We start from the raw sequence: 24,768 nt of genomic DNA, 5'->3' as shown, positions 1-24,768 counted from the left end.
GCATTACTGCATTAGGAGGTGGACAATGTCAGCAGCAGTTTTCAGCTCCCCAAGGAAACTTGAGGTGTGTTGGATAACCCCTGCTAAGACTGAAAGATGTGAAAGAAACCTTAGTACGGCGATTCTAGTACAGGAATTGTATAGGATTATTAATACTTGGCTACTTTCTGCCAGAGACCGCACCATACCTGCCCATGGTTGTGTATGAAGCTCCGCTGAACTGAGCGGGGATCTGATCTTGGAGGACAGCAGCGTTATCTTTCTAATAATACTATACAATGGTTTGGAAAGATGAAATTTGGTCCTATTTTGCTGGGGGTTTGTGCACCATTGTAGTAATGCTGGAATACGGTAATTTAATTTTAATTTAACTTTTCCAATCCTCCATTGCTTTTATGTTCAATTAAGCTTTTGACCATTTTGTTTCTTCTTACAGCAATATGCCCCATCTGTCTTTGAAAAATATACCACAAGTATCACAATTGGCAACAAGGAAATCGGTCTGCACTTGTATGACACGGCAGGTAAATGGAATATCTTCTGTTACCCATTTTTAAGATTGCAAATATGACAAGAATTTAAACTTTATTCTATATCTAATTTCCATAATGTTTTACATTATGCGGCAAGTTTAAAGGGAACCTGTTACCATGGAAATGCTGTCCAGGCATCATGTTATAGAGCAGGGGGAGCTGTGCGGAATGATAGTTTTGTGAGAAAAAATCCTGCATAACCTGTACTTAAAACTGCGGAAAAAATGCATACATTAAGCATCCTATTATTAGAATGCATACCGCATTTTTTGTGCACATGCTGTTTTTTTCCGCGGTGGAATCGCATTCCGGAAAAAAACGCAGCATGTTCATTAAAGTGCGGAATCGCGGGGATTCAGCACACATAGGAGTGCATTAATCCGCTTGCTTTCCACATGTGGCTATGCCCACCATGCGGGAAGTAAGCGGATCATGTGCGGTTGGTACAAAATAGTGATATTCTCACCTTCCGGCGGCCCCGACAGCCTTTCCCGCTCCTCGCGACGCTCCTGTTCCCAAGGATGCTTTGTGAAAATGACCTGTGATGACGTGCGGTCTTGCGACACCGCCACGTCATCTGGGGTCATTGCTGCAGAGCATTACTGGGACCGGAGCATCGCGAGGAGCAGTAAAGGCTGTCGGGGACGCCGGTAGGTGATGATATAATTTTTTATTTCATTATTTTTAACATAGGCAGCATCAATAGTAAGAAGTTTGTCACACTTGTCAAACACTGTTTCAAGTGTGACCAACCTGTGAATCAGTTTTCCAAGCGATGCTACAGATCGCTGGGAAAACACATGCCAATTCCGCATGCGATATACCCATGGCAGGAGTTGCAGAATTGCCACGGAAATTTTCTCGGTAATTCTGCAACGTGTGCACTTAGCCTTAGGCTATGTGCACACGTAAGAAAAGAGGTGCAGAATTTTCTGCACAAAATCCGCATCTCCTGGCAGAATCAGCAGCTGCGGATTTGCTGCGGTTTTTATGTTTTTAGTACTTTTTTTTGTGCAGAATTGATGCGGATTTTCTGCAGTTTTTACCACTGTGGATTTCTGTTAATGGAGGGGTGCAGAAACGCTGCAGATCCGCACAAAAGAAGTGACATGCACTTCTTTGAAATCTGCAGCGTTTCTGCACGGATTTTTCTGCACCATGTGCACAGCTTTTTTTTTCACATTGATTTACATGGTACTGTAAATCACAGTGCAGTTCTGCAGCATTTTCTGCGCGGAAAAAAACGCTGCAGACCTGCACTAAATCTGCATCGTGTGCACATAGCCTTAAAAGTTTTGATCACTTTTTTTTTGTTTGGGGGGGGGGGGGAAATGGGGGGAATTTAGGTCTAGTGAGCGTTTCCACCAGTGACTGACTGCCAACTCTGTATGCACACTTATACAAAGAAAGTCGTCAGTCACTGATGAGACCGCCCACTGGACCCAAAATCCCAGAACGAGCAGAGGTTTAAATGATGAAGACACAAATTATACTGAATCTTTTCTCACCACTATATATCAATCAGCCCAGCTCCTCATGCTCTATAAGTGTTCCCCAACTCCAGTACCCAAGAGCCACCAACAGGTCATGTTTTCAGGATTTCCTTAGTATAGTCCAGGTGATGCAATTATCACCTCTTCAATACTATGGAAATCCTGAAAACATGACCTGTTGGTGGCTCTTGAGGACCGGAGTTGGGGAACACTGAGCTATAACATGATGCCTGCAGATTGGACTGACTTTTCAAGGCGACAGGTTCCCTTCCAAGGTTTCTCCCATCTTTGCCTTTTGTGGCCAATACGAGTGGCTGTTTTCATGATTTCCATAAAAGTAAACTGGATTTATACCAGCAGCGTTGCTATGCCGTTTCTGCTATGCCGAATCTCGCGTATGTGTGATCCCGGCCTAACTTGAATTCATTTCTATGGGAGATGCACAGCTGCGCTCTGCCACTAAGTCCACACTTCAGAAACAATGAGGAGATGGGAAAAGCCTCCTCATGAAGAGTAAATCCTGTAGACGTGGCTTACATTATAGATTTAATGCTCTGAGCAATTCTGCAATGTCTATCAATGTTTTTCATATGTAAATTTAAAGTGAAATGTTTCGTGAAACCCTTACATTTGACCGTCCCATTGTTGAGGCCGTTAAAGGGGTAGTCCGGCCTCTGACTGCAGAGCTGGGAATCCTCACATCCCGCACACTTCTAGCTGTCAGGATTCTCTGGTGCGCACAGTCATGTGATTTGCATACATGCGGTCATGTACTGACTAGATGGCCACGTTCTCGCTCAATACAAGTATACTGAGCGATGCCAGATATACTCTAGTCAGAATGTGTCCGGACGCATGTACATCACATACTTGTGCTCACAGGACCGCCCGCTCCCGGCATCGGAGAATCCTCACAGCGTGCAGTCTCACTGTGGATTTGTAGCCTAAGGCTGGACAACCCCTTTAAGATGGTGGGAATGGCATCACCAAATTGCACTAAACTAGTAATATACTGCGATGTTGATCCCTGAGGTTTTGCAGTGGCTGAGTTCATAAAAACATGTCCTTTCCTGAAAGTTGTTCTGTTAAATTCTTAGCCTAAAGTGTTTAAAATAGTTTGTATGTATTGCTACAAGTTTCTACCAGAAAAGTGTTAAAGAAAGCTCCACTTCCTTCTAAATATAATACCTAGAGTCGCACGCCATGAGAGAAAAACCTGTATGAAATTGTGCATTTTTTTTGGTCAGTATTGTCTTATTCTTATGCATATATTTTACGTGGTTGTTAATCTGTAGTAATGGCGCTGGACCGGAAATACCAGTTTAGGAAACATGTATGGTAGGGACATAATGATTTGATTAATAGACAGTTTTGTGTGGTATTGCTCGCTCTGTGGAAGTGTGGCCTAGTAAGGGCTTGTTCGCATGTTGCGTTTTTGCCTGGTTTTTCACCATGGGGAAAAAAAGTTGCAGTTTACTGTACCAGCCAAGTGAGTGAGATCTGAGGTCTCTCACACGCTCCTTGCTGTTTCCTGACAGATTTGCACCTTCAAAGTGTTTTGTTTTTGTTTTTTTCCAAATCTGCAGCATGTCAATTCTTTCAGCGTTTGTGCAGCATTGTTCAGCCATTGAAATGAATGGGGTAAAAAAGTATCAAGGAGGCTCGTTAAAAAAGTGCCTGTTTTACACAGCGTTTTTCCTGCCTGCACACTAGCACTTGCAGCAGATTATTATTTTTTTTTTTTTTTTGCTGCTGCAAAGACCCAATGTGTGCACATATAACCTAGGGGTGAGCCAGAGTTGAGACATGTAGTGATGAGCGAATGTGCTCGGATAAGGTGTTATCTGAGAATGCTCATGTGCTAACAAAGTATCTTTGGTGTGCTCAAAAAATCTGTTCCAGTCCCCGCGGCTGCATGTCTCAGGACTCTTCAACAGCCTCAACACGTACAGGAATTGCGTGTTTGGCAGTGATTGACTGTCTGTTAGGCAGTCCCTGCATGCGTTGCGGCTGTCATACAGCCATGAGACATGCAGCAGCGGGGAATCAAACATATTATTTGAGCACACGCTGATAACGCCGTATCAGAGCACATTGGCTCATCACTATAGACATGACCAGTATTGTCGGTGCTTCACCACTGGTTACAATATGTTTGTGTGTGTTCTAGTCTTTATTTTCTTACTCAGATGTTTGTTCCTGCTTTCGGTTGCATGTGTAACAACTGTTTGTTTATAAGACAGTTGCAATTGGTGGTGTAGTAAACCAGTCTGTGCAATATTTTCCTGGCTTTTCCTTGGTGTGGTTAAGGAATTTCAACTCTGCTTCCCAAAGATGTGAATAAACCATAGCTAATTTGATTTAGGGGTGGGTTGGGGGGCGCAATCACTTTATCACATAGGGCCCTGTAGGTTTCGATTTATTTTTCCCTTAATAATAATTTAAAAAACTCATTTTGTATTTACTTAATAAAACCTTTATTTTTTCTATAGCGCTAACATATTCCGCAGCGCTTTACAGTTTTTGCACACATTATAATCTACTTGTTATCTTTGTCAAATATTTACATTTGTTTGGTGATCTGAAACATTTAAGCATGTGATACATGCAAAGGATGGGGAAAAAAAAAAAAATAAAAAATCAGGTAGGGGAAAACACATTTTCACACCACTGTATTGATGACAGTTTGGGAGGGTTGATCCTGCTGACAGATTCTCTTTAACCAATGACTGTGCTTGACCGAGACTACCCGAAGGCTATCCATATTTGGTTCAGATATTACTTGGTGAGTCTTAGTGGACATAAAACATGGATATCTGCGGATTTTATATGGAATTATATATAGAGAGTAATGGCTCTGAGGTTGACAGCACACAGACCAACATCACTTAGCAATATGCTTCCTCCTAATGATACAGGAAGTATATGGTCAGCTTGATGAATGTGGCAAGTTCTTGCAAAATGCGCCTTGCATCTCAGCATGCTCACATTAATGAATATCCGTTTTTATGTCACATTCTGCATATTGTTTTTACCCTATAGAACAAGCAAAGGCAGATTAACTTCTAATATAATTACTGGATACTTTTATACAATCCTTAACTAGCACTTTCTATTCCATCCCAAATGCTATGAATCCTGCTAATTAAGAAAATCAAGGGGCTGAAATGGCAGTGCCCCCTTTTTATAGTTTTCCTACCTGTTGGCCATCTGGGATGTATGCTATGCAAGGACCTCAAAAAACCGACTGTGCTGCAATTCTCATCTAATGGCTCATAGAGCAGCTGTTCGGGGAACGACCAAGTGGGCCACCACATAAAATAACACCATCACGTCTTCATTCTTAGAATCAATGGGAGTCCTGGGAGTTGGGAATGTGGTGGTGTTTCATAGCGATATGAAAAAAAGCCTTTTTTAGAGTGCAAGAACTTGTTGCTCTGACTCTTCTGCATTGGATCCCGATCACTCTCATAGCTAATGTAACTGAATGTGAATAAGTATTATCAAAGAACATGGATCACAATCAAAGAACAGCATCATCGCTACAGTCTCAACACCACAGCATTGTGCAGAGAATTTACCACATTAGTATTCTGTTTTTACTTTCACATTACTATGTTTAATCTGGACATCCCCTTTATTCTACAGTAGTCTCTTGTTGCAGCCTTGCATGAAGTGTTCAGTATAGTTGTACGTTGTGCTGTAATTTTTGATTCTGGAGTCCTGCGCTGACTGCACATGAAAGTTCGGGCAGGTACCAATGCACATTGACATAGTAGCTAGTCAGCTAAGGGGAGCTGCCAGCATTAGAGGACACCCAGGAAAAGGCTGATGCTAATTAAAGAGCTGCTGCAGCACCCCTCCACAATGCTGCTAAGGGCCCCTTTCCACTTGTGAGAAAAACGGACGAGTGCAATCCGAAATCGGACTGAGAAAAATCTGTGTTGGCTGAGAAAAAAATCGCAGCATGCTGCGTATTGCTGAGATTCTCGGACGAGACTCGCCAATGCAAGTCAATGGGTGCGAGAAAAAAAACGCATGGAATACGGACCATCCGTATTCCATCCGTTTTTTACGGATACCTTACCATTCTGTGGCACGAACACTGTAAATAGTCCTGTAAATGACTGTATAAAAATAGTTGCAGAGAAAAAAAACGGATTGCATACGGATGTAAAAACGGATGATGCGATTAAAAATCGCATGACACTCGCATGACAAGCGCACACGTTGCATCCGTTTTTTCGGTCCGTAAATCGGACCGTTTTTTTCTCACACAAGTGGAAAGGGGCCCTAAAAGGGGCCAACAAGAATGGATAAAGCGAGTGGCTTGCTTGGAAAAGCATTTATTGGCCCAGGTAATTGTTACGTCAGAGCTTGTTGATTTTTGGTAGACTGGAGGACAGAGCTGTTATAGTACGGAAGTGATAAGAAACATGCCAAAATGCTGTTAATGGTTAATCTGAAAAAAACTTGAAGCTCAAGTGCCGGAGAAGGTTACAGGTTTTTTTTTGTTTTGTTTTTTTTTTACATGTTCTATTATCCTCCCAACTGGGATTCAATGCGGATGCACATCTTAAGAGCTCAAAGCTTTTTTTTTTTTTTTTTTTTTCTCCCATCAAGTGAACAGAACTTTTGTCTTTTGTGATTAGTGGTTCATCTCAAATCTAGGAGTGACCTTTTAGCTGTCTATTAAGTGACACCTTCTTGGCACTTCTCACCTAAAGTCAGGATCTGTTGCTTCTTGAAGTAGTGAGCCAGTAGTGCTTACCCCAATTTGCTAGGTTTGCTAAGGCATTGTTGTCGGAGAATGTTGCCAGTCCTGAAAGATGTCTGCCTTGAGAGCTCAGAATAATTTGAATTTCCACAGCTCAGAGGAAATTTTAGTTTGGGTAGGGAGCAACTTCAACCCTGGGAGGCTATAGCTGGATATAGAGGGAGCTGTACAAAACATAAGTTGGGAGGACTAGTGACTAGCATATAGCAGAAGACTGCCACCATGCCTGTGACTTGGCCTGCAGAGTTTGGTAGTATAGTGGACTGTCCAGGAGTGTGATACTGGTTGTACGAAGTTTGGAAGTTATGCCCTACCCAATTGTGCACCTTGGCGTCATTCATTCCTAATGATCATGTCGAAGATCATCCAAACACTACTCTGCTTATCTTTCTACTTTATACTCTACTATCTCTCCATTAAGATACTGGAGATGCGCATGATCGACAAGACTTCAGAGCCCCAGTTCTTGGGTCAAACTCCCAATGATCACGAAGTTATTCCCTGTCCTATAGATGTGGGATAATTTCTATTTCAATGCTGAGGTTTTTTGCCTACATGCTTGGTGGGTGAGTCTCCAAATCTGGGCTGCTATGATGTATAATTCTAGACTTCAATTTTTCTTTAATTTTTTTTATTGCAGTAGTCATACATTTTTCTCTTGGCATGCCATCTTGCTCCTACTATGTAAATCTAATTATTCATTTACTATGCCTTCTACTTCAAGGATTATTTTTCATTACTTTCTGCGATGTCTCTACTGGTTCGCCCAATAACTTGTTTCAGTTGTCTTGTGTTGGCATATTTATTGTCTTTTTAATAATTTTAACCCCTTAATGACAGCCAATACGTCTTTTAACTGACCTGAGATATAAGAGAATAGTCTCCCCATACAGGTGACAATCCAGCATCTGTCGGCTGTACACTATAGGTAACAACTTGCTGCATCAGCCACGATCAGTGTTTGCACCATCCAACTCTGTTTAACCCCTTAGATGCTGCTGTCAATAGTGACTACATCACTATAAATGGTTAACAGAGTGTGGGGGCTTCCTATTTAACCAAATTGGTGCACTCAGATCTTGATTTTATGGTCCTGATGTTTGCCATGACAATTCATCACCAAATAGCGGCCTTAGAGTCTGACAGCTCTAGTAATCTGTTCAGAAGTTAGACATTTAGGTGGTAAAAATGCACATTTTCATTCCTATCATGCCACTTTGCATTAATTCCTGTAAAGCACCTGAAGAGTTAATAAACTACCTGACTGCAGTTTTCAATATGTTAGGGGGTGCTGTCTTTAAAATGGTATCACATTTGGGGGTTTACCAATATGAGACCCCTAAAGTCACTTCAAACATGGATAAGTCCCTAAAAAAAAAAAAATTTTGTAAATTTCCTAGAAAAAATGAAAAATTGCTGCTACATTTTTAATCCTCAAATGCTAACAAAATAAAATAACATTTTACAAATGGTGCTGATGTAAAACAGACATGTGGGAAATGTTATTTATTAATGGTTTGCTGTGGTATGGCCATCTGGATTAAAGGGATAATCATTCAAAGTTTGAAAATTGCTAATTTTTTTAAATTTTTCTCAAATTTTTGATATTTTTTATAAATAAACACAAAACATATTGACCTAAATTTACAATTATCATAAAGTATAATGTCTCAAAAAAAACATTCTCAAAATCACTGGGATTTGTTGAAGCATTGCAGAGTTATTACCACAAAAAGTGACATTTGGCTCTGTCACTAAGGGGTTAATAACTTTTCTAATTCTCCCCCTCCCACCCTCTATTTATTATCCTGTACTTTATCATTATTGGTCTCCTTCTCTTCCAGGAGTTAAAAATGGGCACAAAAAATAAAAACTAGACAAAAAGACAAAACAAAATGTATTAAGGAATGAGGCTCTATATTTTAACTAAACGGAAGAGGCTGGTGTGAAGTCAACATTTGAGGTTTTTGTGGAGTTGGGCTATGTGCACACGCTGCAGATTTCCAGCAGATCTGTAACTTTTTTTTCTGTGCAGAAACGATGCAGATCCGAAAGTGATTTAGGCCATGTTCACACCATCCTTTTTTTCATGCGGAATCGCCGCGATTTTCCCGCTGCGGATCCGCAGCTGTTTTCCATGCAGGGTACATTAAAATGTACCCTATGGAAAACAGGAACTGCTGTGCCCACATTGCGGAAAATCGCGAAAAAAGCCGCGCTGAATAGCCGCGGTAAAGTACCACCATGTCACTTCTTTTTGCGGAACTGCAGCGGTTCTGCACCCATAGACCTCCATTGTGAGGTCAAACCCGCAGTAAAACCCGCAGATCAAAAAAATATCTGCGTGTTTTCTGCGGTTTGTGGTGCAGAACCGCTGCAGTGTGGCTGCCTCCCCGTGCTCCAATCCCACCCCCCATGCTCCGATGCCACCCCCCGTGCTCCGACGCCCCCCCCCCCCCCCCCGTGCCCTCATCTCCCCCCCTTATACTTACCCGGCCTCCCGGTGTCCGTCCGGCCGTCTTCTCCCTGGGCGCCGCCATCTTGCAAAATGGCGGGCGCATGCGCAGTGCGCCCGCCGAATCGGCCGGCAGATTCGTTCCAAAGTGCATTTTGATCACTGACATAGGTTATATCTCAGTGATCAAAATAAAGAAAAATAGTAAATGACCCCCCCCCCCCCTTTGTCACCCCCATAGGTAGGGACAATAAAAAAAATTAAGAATTTTTTTTTTTTTCACTAAGGTTAGAATAGGGTTAGGGGTAGGGGTAGGGTTAGGGTATTTTCAGCCATTTTAACCCTAAAAAACTTCCTAGAAAACACACAGACTCTGCATAGCAAACTGCATCAAAAAACGCACCAAAAAAGCACCAAAAAAAGGACCTGCGTTTTCTGCCAAGAGCTGCGGTTTTTAGTCCTGAAATAAAAGGAGGGAAATCAGGAACGTGTGAACATAGCCTTACAGTACAATGTAAATCAATGGCAAAAAATATGCTGTGCTAATGGTGCGGAGAAATCTGCACGAAAAACGCAGCAGATTCAAAAAAGGACCATGTCAATTCTTTGTGCAGATCTGCTGCGTTTCTGGACCCATTCCATAATAGAAATCTGCAGGGGTAAAAAAAAGGAAGAAATCGGCACAAAAATCTGCAACGTGTGCACATACCAAAAAAAGCGCAGATTCTGACCTGCGTTTAAGAAATGCAGATTCTGCACAGAAAATTCCACATTCAAATCTGCAACGTGTGCACATAGCCTATTGATCTGCTTTGCTTTGGCTATATTTTCAATTTGTGTTTTTTTTCTTTAATATTCTGTCGCATTCAAATTTAAATCCTGTTAATATAAACTATAATCCACCTCTGGTCTAATTTACTAAAACAAATGGCATGTACTGCCTGCTTTTTATGGAACATGGCATACAAAAAGCAAAAACCGCCTTCCTCTGGATCAACATGTTAGGCTATGGGTCGAACTAGATGGACTTAAAGTTTTCCTTCAACCTTAAAAACTACGTTACTATGTAAAAGGTATCTACAGTCTCCAGTTCATCTTTAGGGTTTAGCTGCAAGATGAGCTTCAGATGTGGACACATTCTTGGATGATCAGACTGATAATACAAAGGACGTTGTGGTTGTTTTGAGTATTTACACTTAAGTAGTTGCCAAATAGAGTAGCATATTTATCTGTTATTTCTTTTTAGACCATATGTAAAATCAGTTAGTCATATGTTGCCTTAAAGTCTGTCACTTTCTCTCGGTAGTGCAGCTCTCCTAACAAACTGACCGCACTTCTGTCCATACAATGGCCATGGGTGAAGGAACATATGACCAGACCTGTGCATCGGCCTCGTCCAATATAAAAGCAGCTTTCCCATGTGATTTTTACAATTGAAGGAAGCTGATGGACAGATCTGGTCACATGCTCCACCCACAGCCATTTTATGGACAAAAGTGCTGGTCAGTTTGTGAGGTAAACTGCACTACTGAGAGAGAGTTGTCGACCCTTTTAGGCTATGTGCACACGTCAGGATTTTCTGCAGAATTTTCTTGAACAAAACCGGACTTTTTCTGCAGAATATCCGCATTCGTTTTTTCCAGGACGTCCCTCCTGACCTCACCCTGGACGTCCTCCTCCTCCTTGCTGGGACAGGAAACGCATGAGAGTTTAAAGGTCGTGTCCCACCCCCAATTCCTCAGTGTTTTTCCTGTCCCTGCACGGAGGGATGCATGAGCAGGGCTGCGCAGGCTTACCGGGCTCAGGGGGATCATGTGGCTTGCCAGTTCCCTTCCCCCTGTCAAGAGGCTCAGGGTCGAAAATTCCCAAGGGGAGTCTCTCTACCCCAAAGGCCAGGAGCAGGACGAGGCTCCTGGATAGTCGTTCCTCCCGGTGGTAGGCTCTCGGCTCTGGACGCGGTGCCATAGTGCAGAGGTCTGGAGTGAAGGGCTCCTCGCAGACAGCGGAGGGTCGCTGTCTTTTGCGACGCTACATCCAGCGTGGTACGCAGATCTTCCGAGCCAGAGCGGCTTCGAGTTTCGGTGAGACAGCGTCACTTCCGGTAACGTCACTTCCAGTATCGTCACTTCTAGTGACGTCTTGAAAGCGGGGAAATGAGTGCACTCCAGCGGTGGAACGCATAGCAGTGTGGATGCTTCTGGCAAATAGCATCCCATGTTGTGCCGTGGTGCTTCTGGCTGCAGTTGCGGAAGACAACTATGGAAGGAGACATGCTTGAGGATGAGGGGTAAGTGCGCCTGGCGCAGTCCACCCTCACCTCAGATAGATCTTAGCACAGGTCTAGCCTATTACTCCCTATCTTATCTCGTTTAGGATAAGGGAACCCCCGCTGCTTCCCTGACCACAGCTAAAGGACCCGGAAAGGTCTCGGCGAAGTCTAACAGATGTCCTGTATGCCATGTAAAGCTCCCGGACTCGCATGGCAAGACTTTGTGCACCTTGTACATCAAAGGTCATGAAAGATGAGCAATCATCGCTGCTTTCAGAAATGAGGTCCCTAATCTGGGAGGAGGTCCAGGCTTCTGTGTCAAGCCTCTGACAACATCCGTCCAGCCCCATCCCAGGCTGCAAATGAGCCAGGCAGGAGAGAGACCAGATAGAGCCGGAGTTTAGTTCTGATGACGGTTCAGACCTAAGGGACTCTGTCTCAGAAGAAGAGGGGGAGCTACCCTCAGGGAGCCAGGACCAGCGTAGAAAGTACCTTTTCCAGTCAGGGACCGGACAAGCTTGTCCAGGCGGTGAGAAGTACCATGCAGATCAAGGACCCTTCCAAGCCACAGTCCAGACAGGACCCGATGGTCGAGGGACTTGTGTCACGGAGACAGACAGTTTTTCCTATTAGTGAACATATTAAGGCCATGGTATTAGAGGAGTGGAAGGATTCTGAACGCCGGCTGGTGCTATTGTGTGACTTTAAGGGTCGCTTACCATTTGACCCCGAGGAAGACAAATTATAGGACGAGATCCCTAAAATTGACGTCCCAGTAGCAAAGGTCGCCAACAAGACTGCCAACCCTTTTAAGGACTCGTCTAACCTTTGCGACCCTATGGACCGAAAAGCTGATATTCTCCTAAAGAGGGCCTGGGAAGCTTCTGCGGCCCTAATTAGGACAAACATAGCAGCCACTTCGGTGGCCAGATCTATGTACCTATGGATGGGTCAGTTGGAAGAGTATTTGTCCAATATGACCCCTAGGACTGACATTCTAAGTTCCCTTCCCATTATGAAGTCGGCCATGGCATTCCTTTCTGATATGACGGCTGAGTCGGTTAGATTTTTAGCCAGAAACGGTTCCCTGTCTAATGCAGCTAGGAGCGCTGTATGGTTAAGATCTTGGTCAGGAGATAACGCTTCTAAGATCAAGCTCTGTTCCATCCCATTTTCAGGGCTAAGGATATTTGGGCCAGCCTTAGATATTATTCTAGAATCAGCCTCTGACAAAGAGGTTCCCTGAAGACAAACCTAAACGGCCTCAGCCCTTTCGGAGAGGTTTCTTCTCCAGAAAACAGTACAACTTCAGAGGGCAGGGTATTTCCAATAGAGGCTCCTACAGAGGTTCCCGGAGCCAGGGTAATAAGAACCGAGGTTTTTTTTCTGTAGCCCGACCTCCAAAACCAAAACACAATGACTCCACTTGCATTGGCGGAAAGTTGTCATTTTGCAGGAAATTGGGCCCAAATCACTCAATCAGTGGGTTCGCATAACCATAGCAGAGGGATACAGCATCAAGCTTTACTCCCCTCCTCCAGAAAGGTACATCTCTCCTACCGTAGTCTCGGCAGACTCTGCCATACAGATAGACTTGCAGGACATGCTCAGTTCGGCAGTCATAATTCTAGTTCCTCCGTCAGAAGTAGGCAGGGGACACTACTCCTCCCTATTCGCCATCACAAAACCGTCCGGTGAGACCCACACTATTATAAATCTAAAACCTTTGAATGCTTGGGTCAGATACAAAAGGTTCCGAATGGAATCTATCTAGTCGGCAATTCATCTCATTGATCAGGATTCTGTAATGTGCACTCGCGACCTGAAGAGTGCCTACTATCAGGTCCCGGTTCATCCCTCATCAGAGGCTGCTAAGGTTTGCGGTAGCTCTGCCAACCTGGACCTGTCACTACCAGTTTTAGTGCCTCCCCTTTGGGCTTGCTTCGGCACCGCGTATCTTCACAAAGTTGGTATTGGAGGTGGTGGCCTTCCTGAGAAACCAGGGTATCATAATAATTCCATACCTGGATGACTTTCTCCTCATGGCAAAATTGGTGGAGACTTTCACAGATCACAGAATTCGGACGATATCCGTAATGGAACGCCTGGGCTGGGTCATAAACTGGCAGAAGTCTGACCTGATTCCAGATCACAGGAAGATCTTCCTGGGAGTGTCTAGATTCCAGACGCAGTATATCCCTCTTATCAGAGGACAAGCTGGAGGCAATTCGAGTCAGTCAGGTACCTATTGGAACACCGAATTTCCATAAGGGTCCCTATGAAAATGTTAGGCCTAATGACGGCATGTATACCATGCGTCAGATGGGCACCGTCACATTCAAGACTACGGTAAGGAGAAAATGGTGTGCACTCAGGTCTAAAACATGAGGTGCAGGTGGAACGGACTATGACCGCCTCAATACTAGTAGTAGAGATTCACTGCACACTCTCTTGAATAGTTTGTAAGCATGTTCACAAAATTTATTCCAAAATAAGTTCAAAGAAAAAAAGTACAGGCCACAAGCAATGAATTTGTACAATCTGATTCAAACCCAACGTTTCGACCAGCGCGTGGGGCTGGGGAGCTCATCTATAGGGCAGAATTCTCCAGGGCAGGTGGCCAGTAGACATCAAAGAGAGATCCTCCAACTTCAAAGAACTATATGCCGTCTGGGAGACTTTAAGATGAAATCGGCTCACGCCCTCAAACTGTCATGTCAGGATATTGTCCGACAGCGTGACAACGGTTTCATTCTTGAAACATCAGGGAGGCCCAAGACACTGACCACTGCAGGACCTAGCGGAAAAAATATTCAACTGGGCAGATAACAGCAATTCATCTGGAAGGGTCTCAGAATGTGATGGCAGATTACCTGAGCAGACGTCGGGTGTGCCCAACAGAGTGGGCGCTGAACCAGGATATCTTTCAGTAGTTATGTTGTCGTTGGGGAACCCCCAAGATAGACCTGTTTGCAAACAGAAGAAATTTGAAGGTCTCAAAATTCTTCTCTCTGAACCCTTTGGATCTTCCAGACGGGTTAGATGCCCTGAGCCAAAGGTGGGTGGAACCTCTCTTATGCGTTTCCACCCCGAGCGCTGATCCCAGCCGTGCTACATAAGATCAAGGAGGACCGAGCAAAGGTCATTTTGGTCGTCCTGTACTAGCCAAGAAGGAGCTGGTTTCCTCTGCTAGGGGCCTTGGCGATCGACAACCCAATCGAGCTTCCCCTTCAGGAGGATGTCATTCACCAGGGTCCTATTTACCACCCAAACCCGGGGAACTCTATCTTTCAGCCTGGATCCTGAAAGGGACATCTTGAAGGCTAAAGGCTTATCAGATCAGGTCATAGCCACTATCCAAGCCAGTAAAAAAAAACTGTCACATCGGCAATTTTACCTAAAAATTTGGAAACGCTTCTGTCTGGAGGGTAGTTGGTCCGACGTTGTGGCAGATACCCTGGACATACCTAGAATCTTAAACTTCCTTCAGGCAGGGTTCAACAAGGGCCTTAGACCAAGCACCTTGAAGGTGCAGGTCTCAGCATTAAGCTCTTTCTTTGACTATCCTCTAGCATCTCACCCATGGATAGTAAGGTTCATTCAAGCTACTCGGAGGCTGCACCCCACCATTAGGCAGTTGACTCCACCTTGGGACCTTAACCTGGTCCTCAGGTCCTTGTGTAAGGGATCATATGCTCTGGGCGAGAATATGCCTATATCAATTCGCACACGGAAAACAGCGTTCTTAGTAGCGATCACCACGTCTAAGGGGGTGGGGGAGATCCAAGCCCTATGTACCAGAGACCCATATCTCCAGATCAGGGAGGATAGTTTAATCCTGAAACTAGATCCTTCATTCATACCAAAGGTAGGCTCTGAAAAAAAACGAAATCAGGAGATGGTGTTACCTTTCTTTTGTAACAGTCCTTCCAACGCGAAGGAGAAAGCCCTTCACTCTCTGGATGTCAGACAGGCGGTTTTAGATTATCTAGAGGCCACCAATTCCTGGTGGGTGGATCCAAACCTGTTTATTCTTTTCGGGGGAAATATCGGTAAAAAGGCCTGCAAGTTGGATCACTACCGTAATCTCAGATGCTTACCAAGATGAGGGGATTTCTCCTCCAGCAGGTCTGTGTCCACTCTACACGTGGGATATCTGCTTCCTGGGCCGAGAGGGCAGGAGCATCATTAGAGCAGATCTGTAGGGCAGCAACATGGGCCAGTGCTGACACTTTCTGCAAACACTATAAACTTGATGTACTGTCTGGTCATCAGACCGCTTTTGGTAGGAAAGTTCTCCAGGCGGTAATCCCACCCTAGGGAGGTGGTTTGGTACTTTCCAGGATGCTGTCAAGAGGGACGTTCTGGAAAATAGGCATTAGACCTACCGGTAATTGTTTCCAGGAGTCCATCCTGACAGCACTGGTAGTTCCCCCTCCCCGGTTTGCTGATCTGTCATATGATGTAATATGATTCTGTCATTAAAGTGTTATTTGCATTTTCCATGAGGTGGCTCTTGTTACAACACTGAGGAATTGGGGTGGGACATGACCTTTAAACTCTCGTGTGTTTCCTGTCCCAGCAAGGAGGAGGAGGGCGTCCAGGGTGCTGTCAGGATGGACTCCTGGAAACATAATTACCGGTAGGTCTAATGCCTATTTTTCACATTTTTACCGTGTTTTTTCCGGAGCTTTCCCAATGCACTAAATAGCGGTAAAAACACGAAAAATCCACAAAATTAATGAGCATGCTGCATTTTTTACCGCAATGCGGTTTTTTTTTTTTTGCGGGAAAAAAAAGCAACATATGCACAAATTGCAGAATGCATTATAAATGATGGGATACATATGTATGCGTTTAAGCGTTTTGATCGTGTTTTTTTTCGCTATAAAAACGCGATTTAAACGCATGCAAAAATCCTGAACGTGTGCACACAGCCTAAATGAAAACCCTAAAACAAGGACTGAAAAATCCTGAGAGCCAGGTATTCATTGAACATAGAAGGTGGATGTGTCATCATTGCCCTCTTTTATCAGGTTATTGCACCCGCCACTTTGTATTTTTCCTACAACCATTCCTGAACAAGGATCTCAGTTCTAGGTGTCGATTTGCTTCCAAAGTCCTTAGACTTTAATCCAACAGGGAATCTATGGAATATGCTGCTAAAACAAGTCTAAATTTGCACTATAGTTCGGCTGATCGTTTGGCTGCCAGCTATCTCGCCCGACTCTCCCATACACTGGAGTGCCCCCGTGTTCTGAGAGCAGCTGTCAGACTCCTCCGGCAGAGGCTTACCTCTGAGTACAAAAGGATTGGCAGTCTAAAATGAGATCTGTCTGATCATTATTTCCACCAACCGATCGGGGAGATTCCCACACACACTTTACCGAACCTGTTGATACTGGCAGGCTTGGCCGATGGTTGTCTAATATATGTGGCATTAATACTTGCCTGCTGCATCCCTCAACATGACAAAGGATCTGTTGCTAAAGTGTAGGTGACAGATATCACAGGATACCCATACAGTCCTGCTCATCGTTATTGGCACTCACGAAGTTTAACCCCTTAACGACCAGAGGTACTTCAGGTTTGGTGCTTTCGTTTTTTGCTCCCCTTCTTTCCAGAGCCATAACTTTTTTTTTTTTTTTTGATCAATATGGCCGTGCGAGGACTCGTGTTTTGCGGGGCAAGTTGTACTTTTGAACTACACCATTGGTTTTAACATCTTGTGTACTAGAAAATGGGGAAAATTCCAAGTGCGGTGAAATTGCAAAAAAAAGTGCAATTCCAAAATTTGGTAAAAAATAATAAAAAAAAAAGGCACCATTTTCCGAGACCTGTAGCATTACAATTTTACGTGATCTGGGGCTTGATGAGGGCTTATTTTTTGTGTTCTGAGCTGATGTATTTATTGATACCATTTTGATGCAGATACAATCTTTTGATCACCCGTTATTGCAATGTAGCGGCTACCAAAGAATGTAATTCTGACGTTTTTGAATTTTTTGTTTTCATTACACCGTTTAGCGATCAGGTAATCTTTTTTTTTTTTTTTTAATTTTTTTTACATATTGATCGAGCGATTCTGAACACAGGGATACCAAATGTGCATATTTGAATTTTTTATTATTTGAATGAGACTAAAGGGGGGCGATTTAAAATATATATATATATATATATATATATATATATATATATATATATATATATATATATATATATATATATATATATATATATATATATATATATATATATATATATATATATATCCTTTAATACTTTTTGCATGCTTCAATAGTCTCCATTAGAGACTAGAAGCTGCAGTACTTAGATCGCCTCTGCTACACACAGGCGATGCTTATAGCAATCCGGCAATGACAACCATAGAGATCTGCTTCAGACCTCTGGTTGTCATTCCGACCCATTGAGGGGGAGTCCGAAATCAGTGTACTATTAGGGTATGTTTCCACGGTCAGGGGAATGGCTCAGTATTTGCTCAGGATTTGACGCAGGTAAAATCTGCACCAAATCTGCATCTGAGGTCACTGGCAGGTGACTTGCGTTTTTTCATTGCATGCGTTTTTGTTTTTTTTTCACTTGAAATAAAGCTAATTGAAAGTTGTCTTCTGGGAAGGGAAAAAAAAAGGATTTCCTGTGTGCAGATATATTGGGATATGTTCCCACGGTCAGGAAACGCTGTGTCTTGGATGCTGTGTGCATCTGCAGCGTCCAACCCGCAGGGTTAAAAAATCCCATGGCCACTATGTGTGCACCAATGCCTGCCGCTCACCCGCAGAGATGGACATGCGGCGCGTCTTTCCAGACCACAGCATGTCAATTTTAAGTAATGGAGATGCTCTGTCTCTGCTGTGTAAATTACCCATACACTTTCATTAGATGCGATTAAAACCGCATTATCTTCCTAGTCAGATGCGTATTAAGTGCGGGAACGCAGCTTACTACACATGTGTACTAATTTACATAACGGTGAATCTTGTGACACAGCCAGACGTACATGACACAGAAAGTGGAGGAAAGCAGAGAGGTCCCCTCCTTTTAAATAAAGTACAAAAAAAATAATGTGGGGTCCCCCTATATATGTTAAACAGCCAGAGTAAAACGGACTACTGGGACTGGTATTTCAGGCTGGTAAGGATCCAATATCCATGAACCTTACCAGCCTAATACCAGGCCGTAGCTGTCTGTTTACCTTGGATGGTTAGCAAAAATAGTGAGATCCCCTCCAAAAATAACGGCGTGGGGTCCCCTTATTTTTGTTAACCAGCCAAGGAAAAAGCAGACAGCTGCGGCCTGGTATTCTCAGGCTGACGAGGCCCATTGATTTTGGGACTCACCAGCTTAAAAATAGCAGCCCGCAGCTGCCCCACAACTGGCATATCCAAAGATTTGCCAATTGTGGCACTTTACCCGGCTCTTCCCACTTGCCCTGTAGCGGTGGCAAGTGGGGTAAATGTCACCTGTATATTGTCAGGTGACATCTAGACGCTTCTCCATTACTAAGCCGTGGACTTGAAGACACCTATTCATTACTAATCCTATAGTTGTATGGTCAATAAACACAGCAAGAATAAAGTCCTTGGTAAATTAAGATTATTAATTCTTACTGCATCGCCTAATCCCTGACTCCCTCGATCTTCTGCAAAAAAAATAAAAAAATAAAATAAACCAACACAAATACTCCCTGTCCGACGTAGTCTAATTGCTGAATGTCCCACGACGAGTCCAGCTCTGCTACATCTGGATGCCTTTGACTGAATGGTGGCATTATGCCACTATCCAGCCTGACATCCAGACACAGCAGAGCTTGTAGATGACCACTGGAAATAACTTTGGTTTCTGGAGGTCACCTGCACAGCAGTTCTCACGATCAGCTGACCAGCTGACTGTGAGAACTTTGCTAGTGACCAGACATAACCCCGGCAGTCACGTACGCGGAAGTTCTCGCGGTCAGCTGATCTCATTTAAAGAACTACAGTGGACACAAACGTCTGGCTGAACCAAGGTAACGCATTTAAATTAGTACACATGCATAGTAAGCTGCGTTTCCGCACTTAAAACTTTGTGACTATAAAGATGATGCGGTTTTACCGAATCTGAGAGTCTATCGGAAATTAATGCTGTGGAGACTCGGCGTCTCCGCAACATAAATAGACATGATGCGGTCTGGAAAGACTCACTGCATGTCCATTTACGCAGGGAGCCGCTGGCGTCTTTTTAACGCATAGTGGAGATGGGATTTCTTGAAATCCCCCTCCACTATGCTGTAACATCTGAACGCTGCGGGTTTGACGCTGCGGATGTACACAGTGTCAAACCTGCAGCATTTAGTGACTGTGGAAACATACCCTTATGCCCGATGTTGGAAAGGGTTTAAGTGTCTAATGTGGAATGTCTCCAAATAAAAAAAAGGAATCAAGTGATACATTTTTTTTGTATAAAGCACTTGTGTTAAATACAAAAAAAAAGAACATGATAAACAATAATTTTAAAGAAAAATCTTAAGCTCTGTGATACTGGTATTGGCACCCTTTTAGTATGCAAACACATCGACTCGCCTCGAAATGTTCTACCCAGTATAAGAAAATTTGGTTTGAGTCGAAGATGATGGGTACTCCAGCAAGACATTGACCCAAATCACTCATCCAACAGTACACAGGAACTGTTGAAAAAGAAAAAATGGACTGTTAAAATGGCCAGCAATGAGTCCTGACCTTATTCACATTGAGTGGGAGAAAATACCAGCTGAGAAGTGCAAGAAGCTTATTGATGGCTACAAGAAATGTCTGGAGGCTGTCATCAATGCCAAAAGGTGTGCAACCAAGTATTAATTAAAGGTGCCTTTATTGCTGCACATGCTGTTTATTGTTTCTTCTTTCAAATTGCAACATGTAAGTTGAAGAACAATGTTGTATAGTTATACTACTTTGAACCACTAATTGAAAAAATCCTGAGGATATAATTTTGGTATATTTCCATTTATTTTTGAAGATCTTGTACATTCTATGAAAAAAATGAAGGGGTGCCAATAATGGTGATCGGCATTGTACCTATTAAAGTGATCTGAACCTCCTGACAGATGACAGCCGGGCAGTTTGGATCCTTTTTGTTCTCCATGTAAATAGGCTGCAACCAGGGTGAACACATGACCCAGCATCTCCTGCATTTTTAAGGCTTTATGTCACAAATTATTAATGTCCTTTAAAGAAAAGTTGATATTTTTACAATTTAACCCCTTAGTGACCACCAATACGTTTTTACTGACATGTGTTATAAGAGACTAGCATCCTCCAACGGGTGACAATAATGTAGCTGTCAGCTGTACAATATAGCGAACATCCACAATTTGTGTTGGTACCGACTAGTTGCTTAACCCCGTAAATGCCGTTGTCAATAATTACTTCAGCATCTAAATGGTTAACAGTGTGGGGACTGCCTCTTCAACCCCATCGGCACCCTGAGATCTTGATCATGTGGTCCTGATGTTTGCCATTGCAATTCATAGCCAAATTATGGTCTTAGACTCTGCTGGCTATAGTGACCTGTTTAGAAGTTATCAAGATGTTGATGGTAAAAATAAATTTCTTCATTCCTGTTATGTCACTTTGCATTAATTTATGAAAAGCACTTGATGGCTTAATAAACTACCTGAAAACCATTTTAAACATGTTGAGGGGTGCTATTTTAAAAATGGTATCACTTTGGGGGGTTTTCCAATATATAGGACCCACAAAGTCACTTCAAAACTTAATAGATCCCTAAAAAAGAAGTTTTTGTTAATTTCCAGAAAAAAATGAAAACTTCTACATTATTAATCCTTTGAACATGGGAACAAAATAAAACCTTTTATAAATGGTGCTGATGTAAAGCAGACATGAGGGAAATGGTGGTATGACCATCTCTATTAAAGGGTAATCATTCAAAGTTTGAAAATTGCTAATTTTGGGAAAATTTTGTAAAATGTAAGAAAAAAACAGAATCAGCATCAATTTACCATTATTTACCAGATATCAGCATCAATTTACCATTATCATAAAGTAAAATGTTTTTCTTGACACAATCTCAAAATCAATGAGATATTACTGTTGAAGGCGTTATTACCACATAAAGTAAGTGTCCAGATTTTTTAAAAAAATATGGTCCGGTCACTAAGGGGTTAACTTGCTGATGCTGGATTGCTCTACCCTTCAAATTTGTAGGCATTTTAGTTTGTGAGACGTTTGATAAATATTAGGTTTAGGGTACCACCTGCGAAAAGTCACCTTAGTATGGCTGGTTGGGGCACACCAATTGGACAGTTTATGCACGAAGTACCTTTTTTGTTTTTCTAAGTGTATTCTATATACCGTATTTTTCAGGTTATAAGACAGACTCCCCCCAAACTTGGGGGGAAGATGGGGGTGCGCCTAATAATGCGGATATACCTTACCGGCCACGGTGGAGCGGGGTCCCAGGGTCGCTGCTGGAGAAGACAAGATTGGAGCATTACTGCAGGCCGCAGGCTGGGATGAGGGGGTGTTCGGATGTGCGCCGCTGTGGGTGGTGCGGGGTCTCTGCATTTTGTGAAAGCCCCCGCATTTACATGGTTTACTATGCGTTGTAGTCTGGGGAAAATGGCTGCCAGGGCAGTGCATGCGGAGATCTTGGTGCATCAAAATCCTCAAATAAGTCGTCTTTTCCCCTAATTATGACATAACCAATTCTTTCAAACACTCGTAGAGCTGAAAGAAAGTTATGAATGGTATCTGCAGTGGATTATATGGATTACGATCTATTGTGTAGAGGAGGTAATTGCTGGATGAAGCGCAGCAATGTCTGATGACAGAAGTGCACCACCCTGTGCTATATTTACCAGGCCGAGTCCTGGGGAGGGTTGGCTGACATATTCTCATGTACTTTGTCACAAAACTACATATTTGTTGAAGAGAAAACAAGATTTTCTACTAGAAGACTCCCAGTAAACAATTGTAAAAGCATGCATGTATTCCACCCCCGAGATATCACAAGGAACATATGATTCCATTCTTGTTGATTATCCTCATATCCCAGGTAAGGATTGAAAACCATATATTCTCCTATAATATAAGTAATATGGAGAAGGGAAAGCATCTGCCACTCCTACCGCAACATTCACTCCTGAGGCGCGTCCTGCAACGGCACCGTGCATATAAACATGCATTTGTATGCACACGTAGATGATCAAATGAAGTTACCGAGATAGTAAACTCAGACGTTGGATTTTTCTTTTCCATACACTGTGGCATACTATACAGCAGTTATGTCAGGATCTGAGCACAATCAAACTTCTTCCCGATCTCCACTAACTTGTTATTTAGACTGCAAGTGTTTCGGCATAAGTGGTGCTTAAAATTCCTAGACCTCTGAAGCAAGAACCTTGAAGGACATTGTGCACCAGGGTGGTAATTATGCAAGTCTAGTTATGGTGGGGAATATGTAACCTACCATTAGCAGTGACCTATGTAGCCCATTGAGGGGGCACTGTTGGGAAAATGTCATCTTTTGACTGGTATGCTCTCACATGTAGGATATTTATGCTGTGATCTAGTGGTATATGTGCCAAAAACCTTTACGCTAAATGTACATTTAAGCAGTATGTCCAAAAACCTACTGATAGGGAATTTAGATTGTGAGCCCCATCGGGGACAGTGATGATAATGTGTGCAAACTGTAAAGCGCTGCGGAATATGTTGGCGCTATATAAAGATAAAGATTTATTTTAAGGAGTGACCGAACACTATCCGTCTGTGATCAATGCTTGCACTTTCTTTGAGTTTTGCCCCAGGTCCGAAACTACAGTTTGGTAAGTAGCGTTGTTCTGGGTTTTTTTTTTTTTTTTTTTTTTTTTTTTTTAAGCCCATTATTCTGAAAGACAATCGGGGTTTACAACTTGATTTTATTTTTGTCTTTACAGCATATCAAATAATCACGGACAGACAATATTTTTTACTTGGCCATAAATCTCAGAGTTTATGGTTATAAATGTCTACTGCTCATAATTCTGATGTTGTCATTATCTGCATTCACTGTTCTAAAGAAGTACCCTGTATAAACTCAGCTTTAAAAACAAAAATGGGTGCTTTGATTTTTTTTTTTTTTTACGTGCTAGGCAAAAAAGTGCCCGATTATGGACTGTCCTGGAAATTCGGGATGGTTAGCAACTCTGGGGACAACACGTCATCTGTGTCCAGACACATTTAACTGCATTATTTAAGGGGTTGTCTGGTCCAAATCGATAAGTCTGCAGTCACTGAGACTGCAGACTTATGATTCCCCCCCCCAGTGCAAGCATTGGCCTGGACCGGAGGGTACGTAAGTGTTATACATACTCCCGGCCTGAGCCCATCCAGTGAACGCAGCCTCACTCCATACACGTTTAAAGCAAAGCCGTGCTCTCTAGTCGGCCATGGCAACTGGATGACCGCGTCACTAGTTGGGTGCGGCCTCGCTTATATCTTCCACCCATCATCCACTCATCGCGATGCTCACCCTGTGTTGTGTGGGTTTCCTCACACACACCAAAGACATACTGATAGTGAATTTGGATTTTGAGCCCCTCGGGGCTGATGATGATGTCTGTAAATAATGGGTCGCTGTTGACCTTGTATGATCCTGTTGGTCACGATAATTATACGTATCGTTCATTCTTAGCTTTAATCTCTATGAAAATGATCCTTATTTTCTACATACTTTTGTGCCATAGGGTCTACTCGCACTTAACTCAAAACTCCCACTTCACAAATTCCTTTAATATCATACATCGGGTTTCCATGTATTTTTACAGAGCATGGTCTGCTTGTCAGGTGTCCACAGGAGCAAAACGGCCAATACAGAACCTAATAATAAAATCAAGACACAGAACTCAACAGAACAATGTAGGTGTGAACATGGCCTAAGATTAGCCGATCAGCTGCCTTTTTCCCATAGAAACGATCCAACCATCACTATGCACCATTGGCACGGGGGGCAGGCAGCTTACAATACAGGGGGCTCCCGCAGAGGGGCTTATAGTATAGTCTGCCTAATGTATCATGTGTTTACATTTTCACTTGACGACTACAAAAATTAATATAAAATGAAAGCGTGCAGATTCCATAAGTTTAATTGCATTCAGTATCAGTTCAAGAGCTGAAAATTGTTCACAATAAACACCCATTAATTTTCCTCAACGTCTTTTATTAGAAAATCTAATTATAATACAA

The 24,768-nt window shown here is 42.9% G+C and overlaps 1 protein-coding gene across 1 annotated transcript in view; it reads left to right on the top strand.

Moving 5' to 3' along the window:
* RHOF (ras homolog family member F, filopodia associated) overlaps positions 1 to 24,768 on the top strand; it is an 87,545-nt gene that overhangs the window by 32,033 nt on the left and 30,744 nt on the right. Inside the window, exon 2 of the mRNA XM_069755489.1 lies at positions 437 to 524. Within this exon, the coding sequence (XP_069611590.1) occupies positions 437 to 524 (88 nt within the window). The remainder of the gene's footprint in view (positions 1 to 436; positions 525 to 24,768) is intronic.

The sequence above is a fragment of the Ranitomeya imitator genome, chromosome 1 (genome assembly GCF_032444005.1).
Source record: "Ranitomeya imitator isolate aRanImi1 chromosome 1, aRanImi1.pri, whole genome shotgun sequence".
NCBI lineage: Eukaryota > Metazoa > Chordata > Amphibia > Anura > Dendrobatidae > Ranitomeya > Ranitomeya imitator.
Note: the sequence above shows the minus strand (reverse complement) of the source record. Positions and strands in the feature narration are given on the sequence as shown.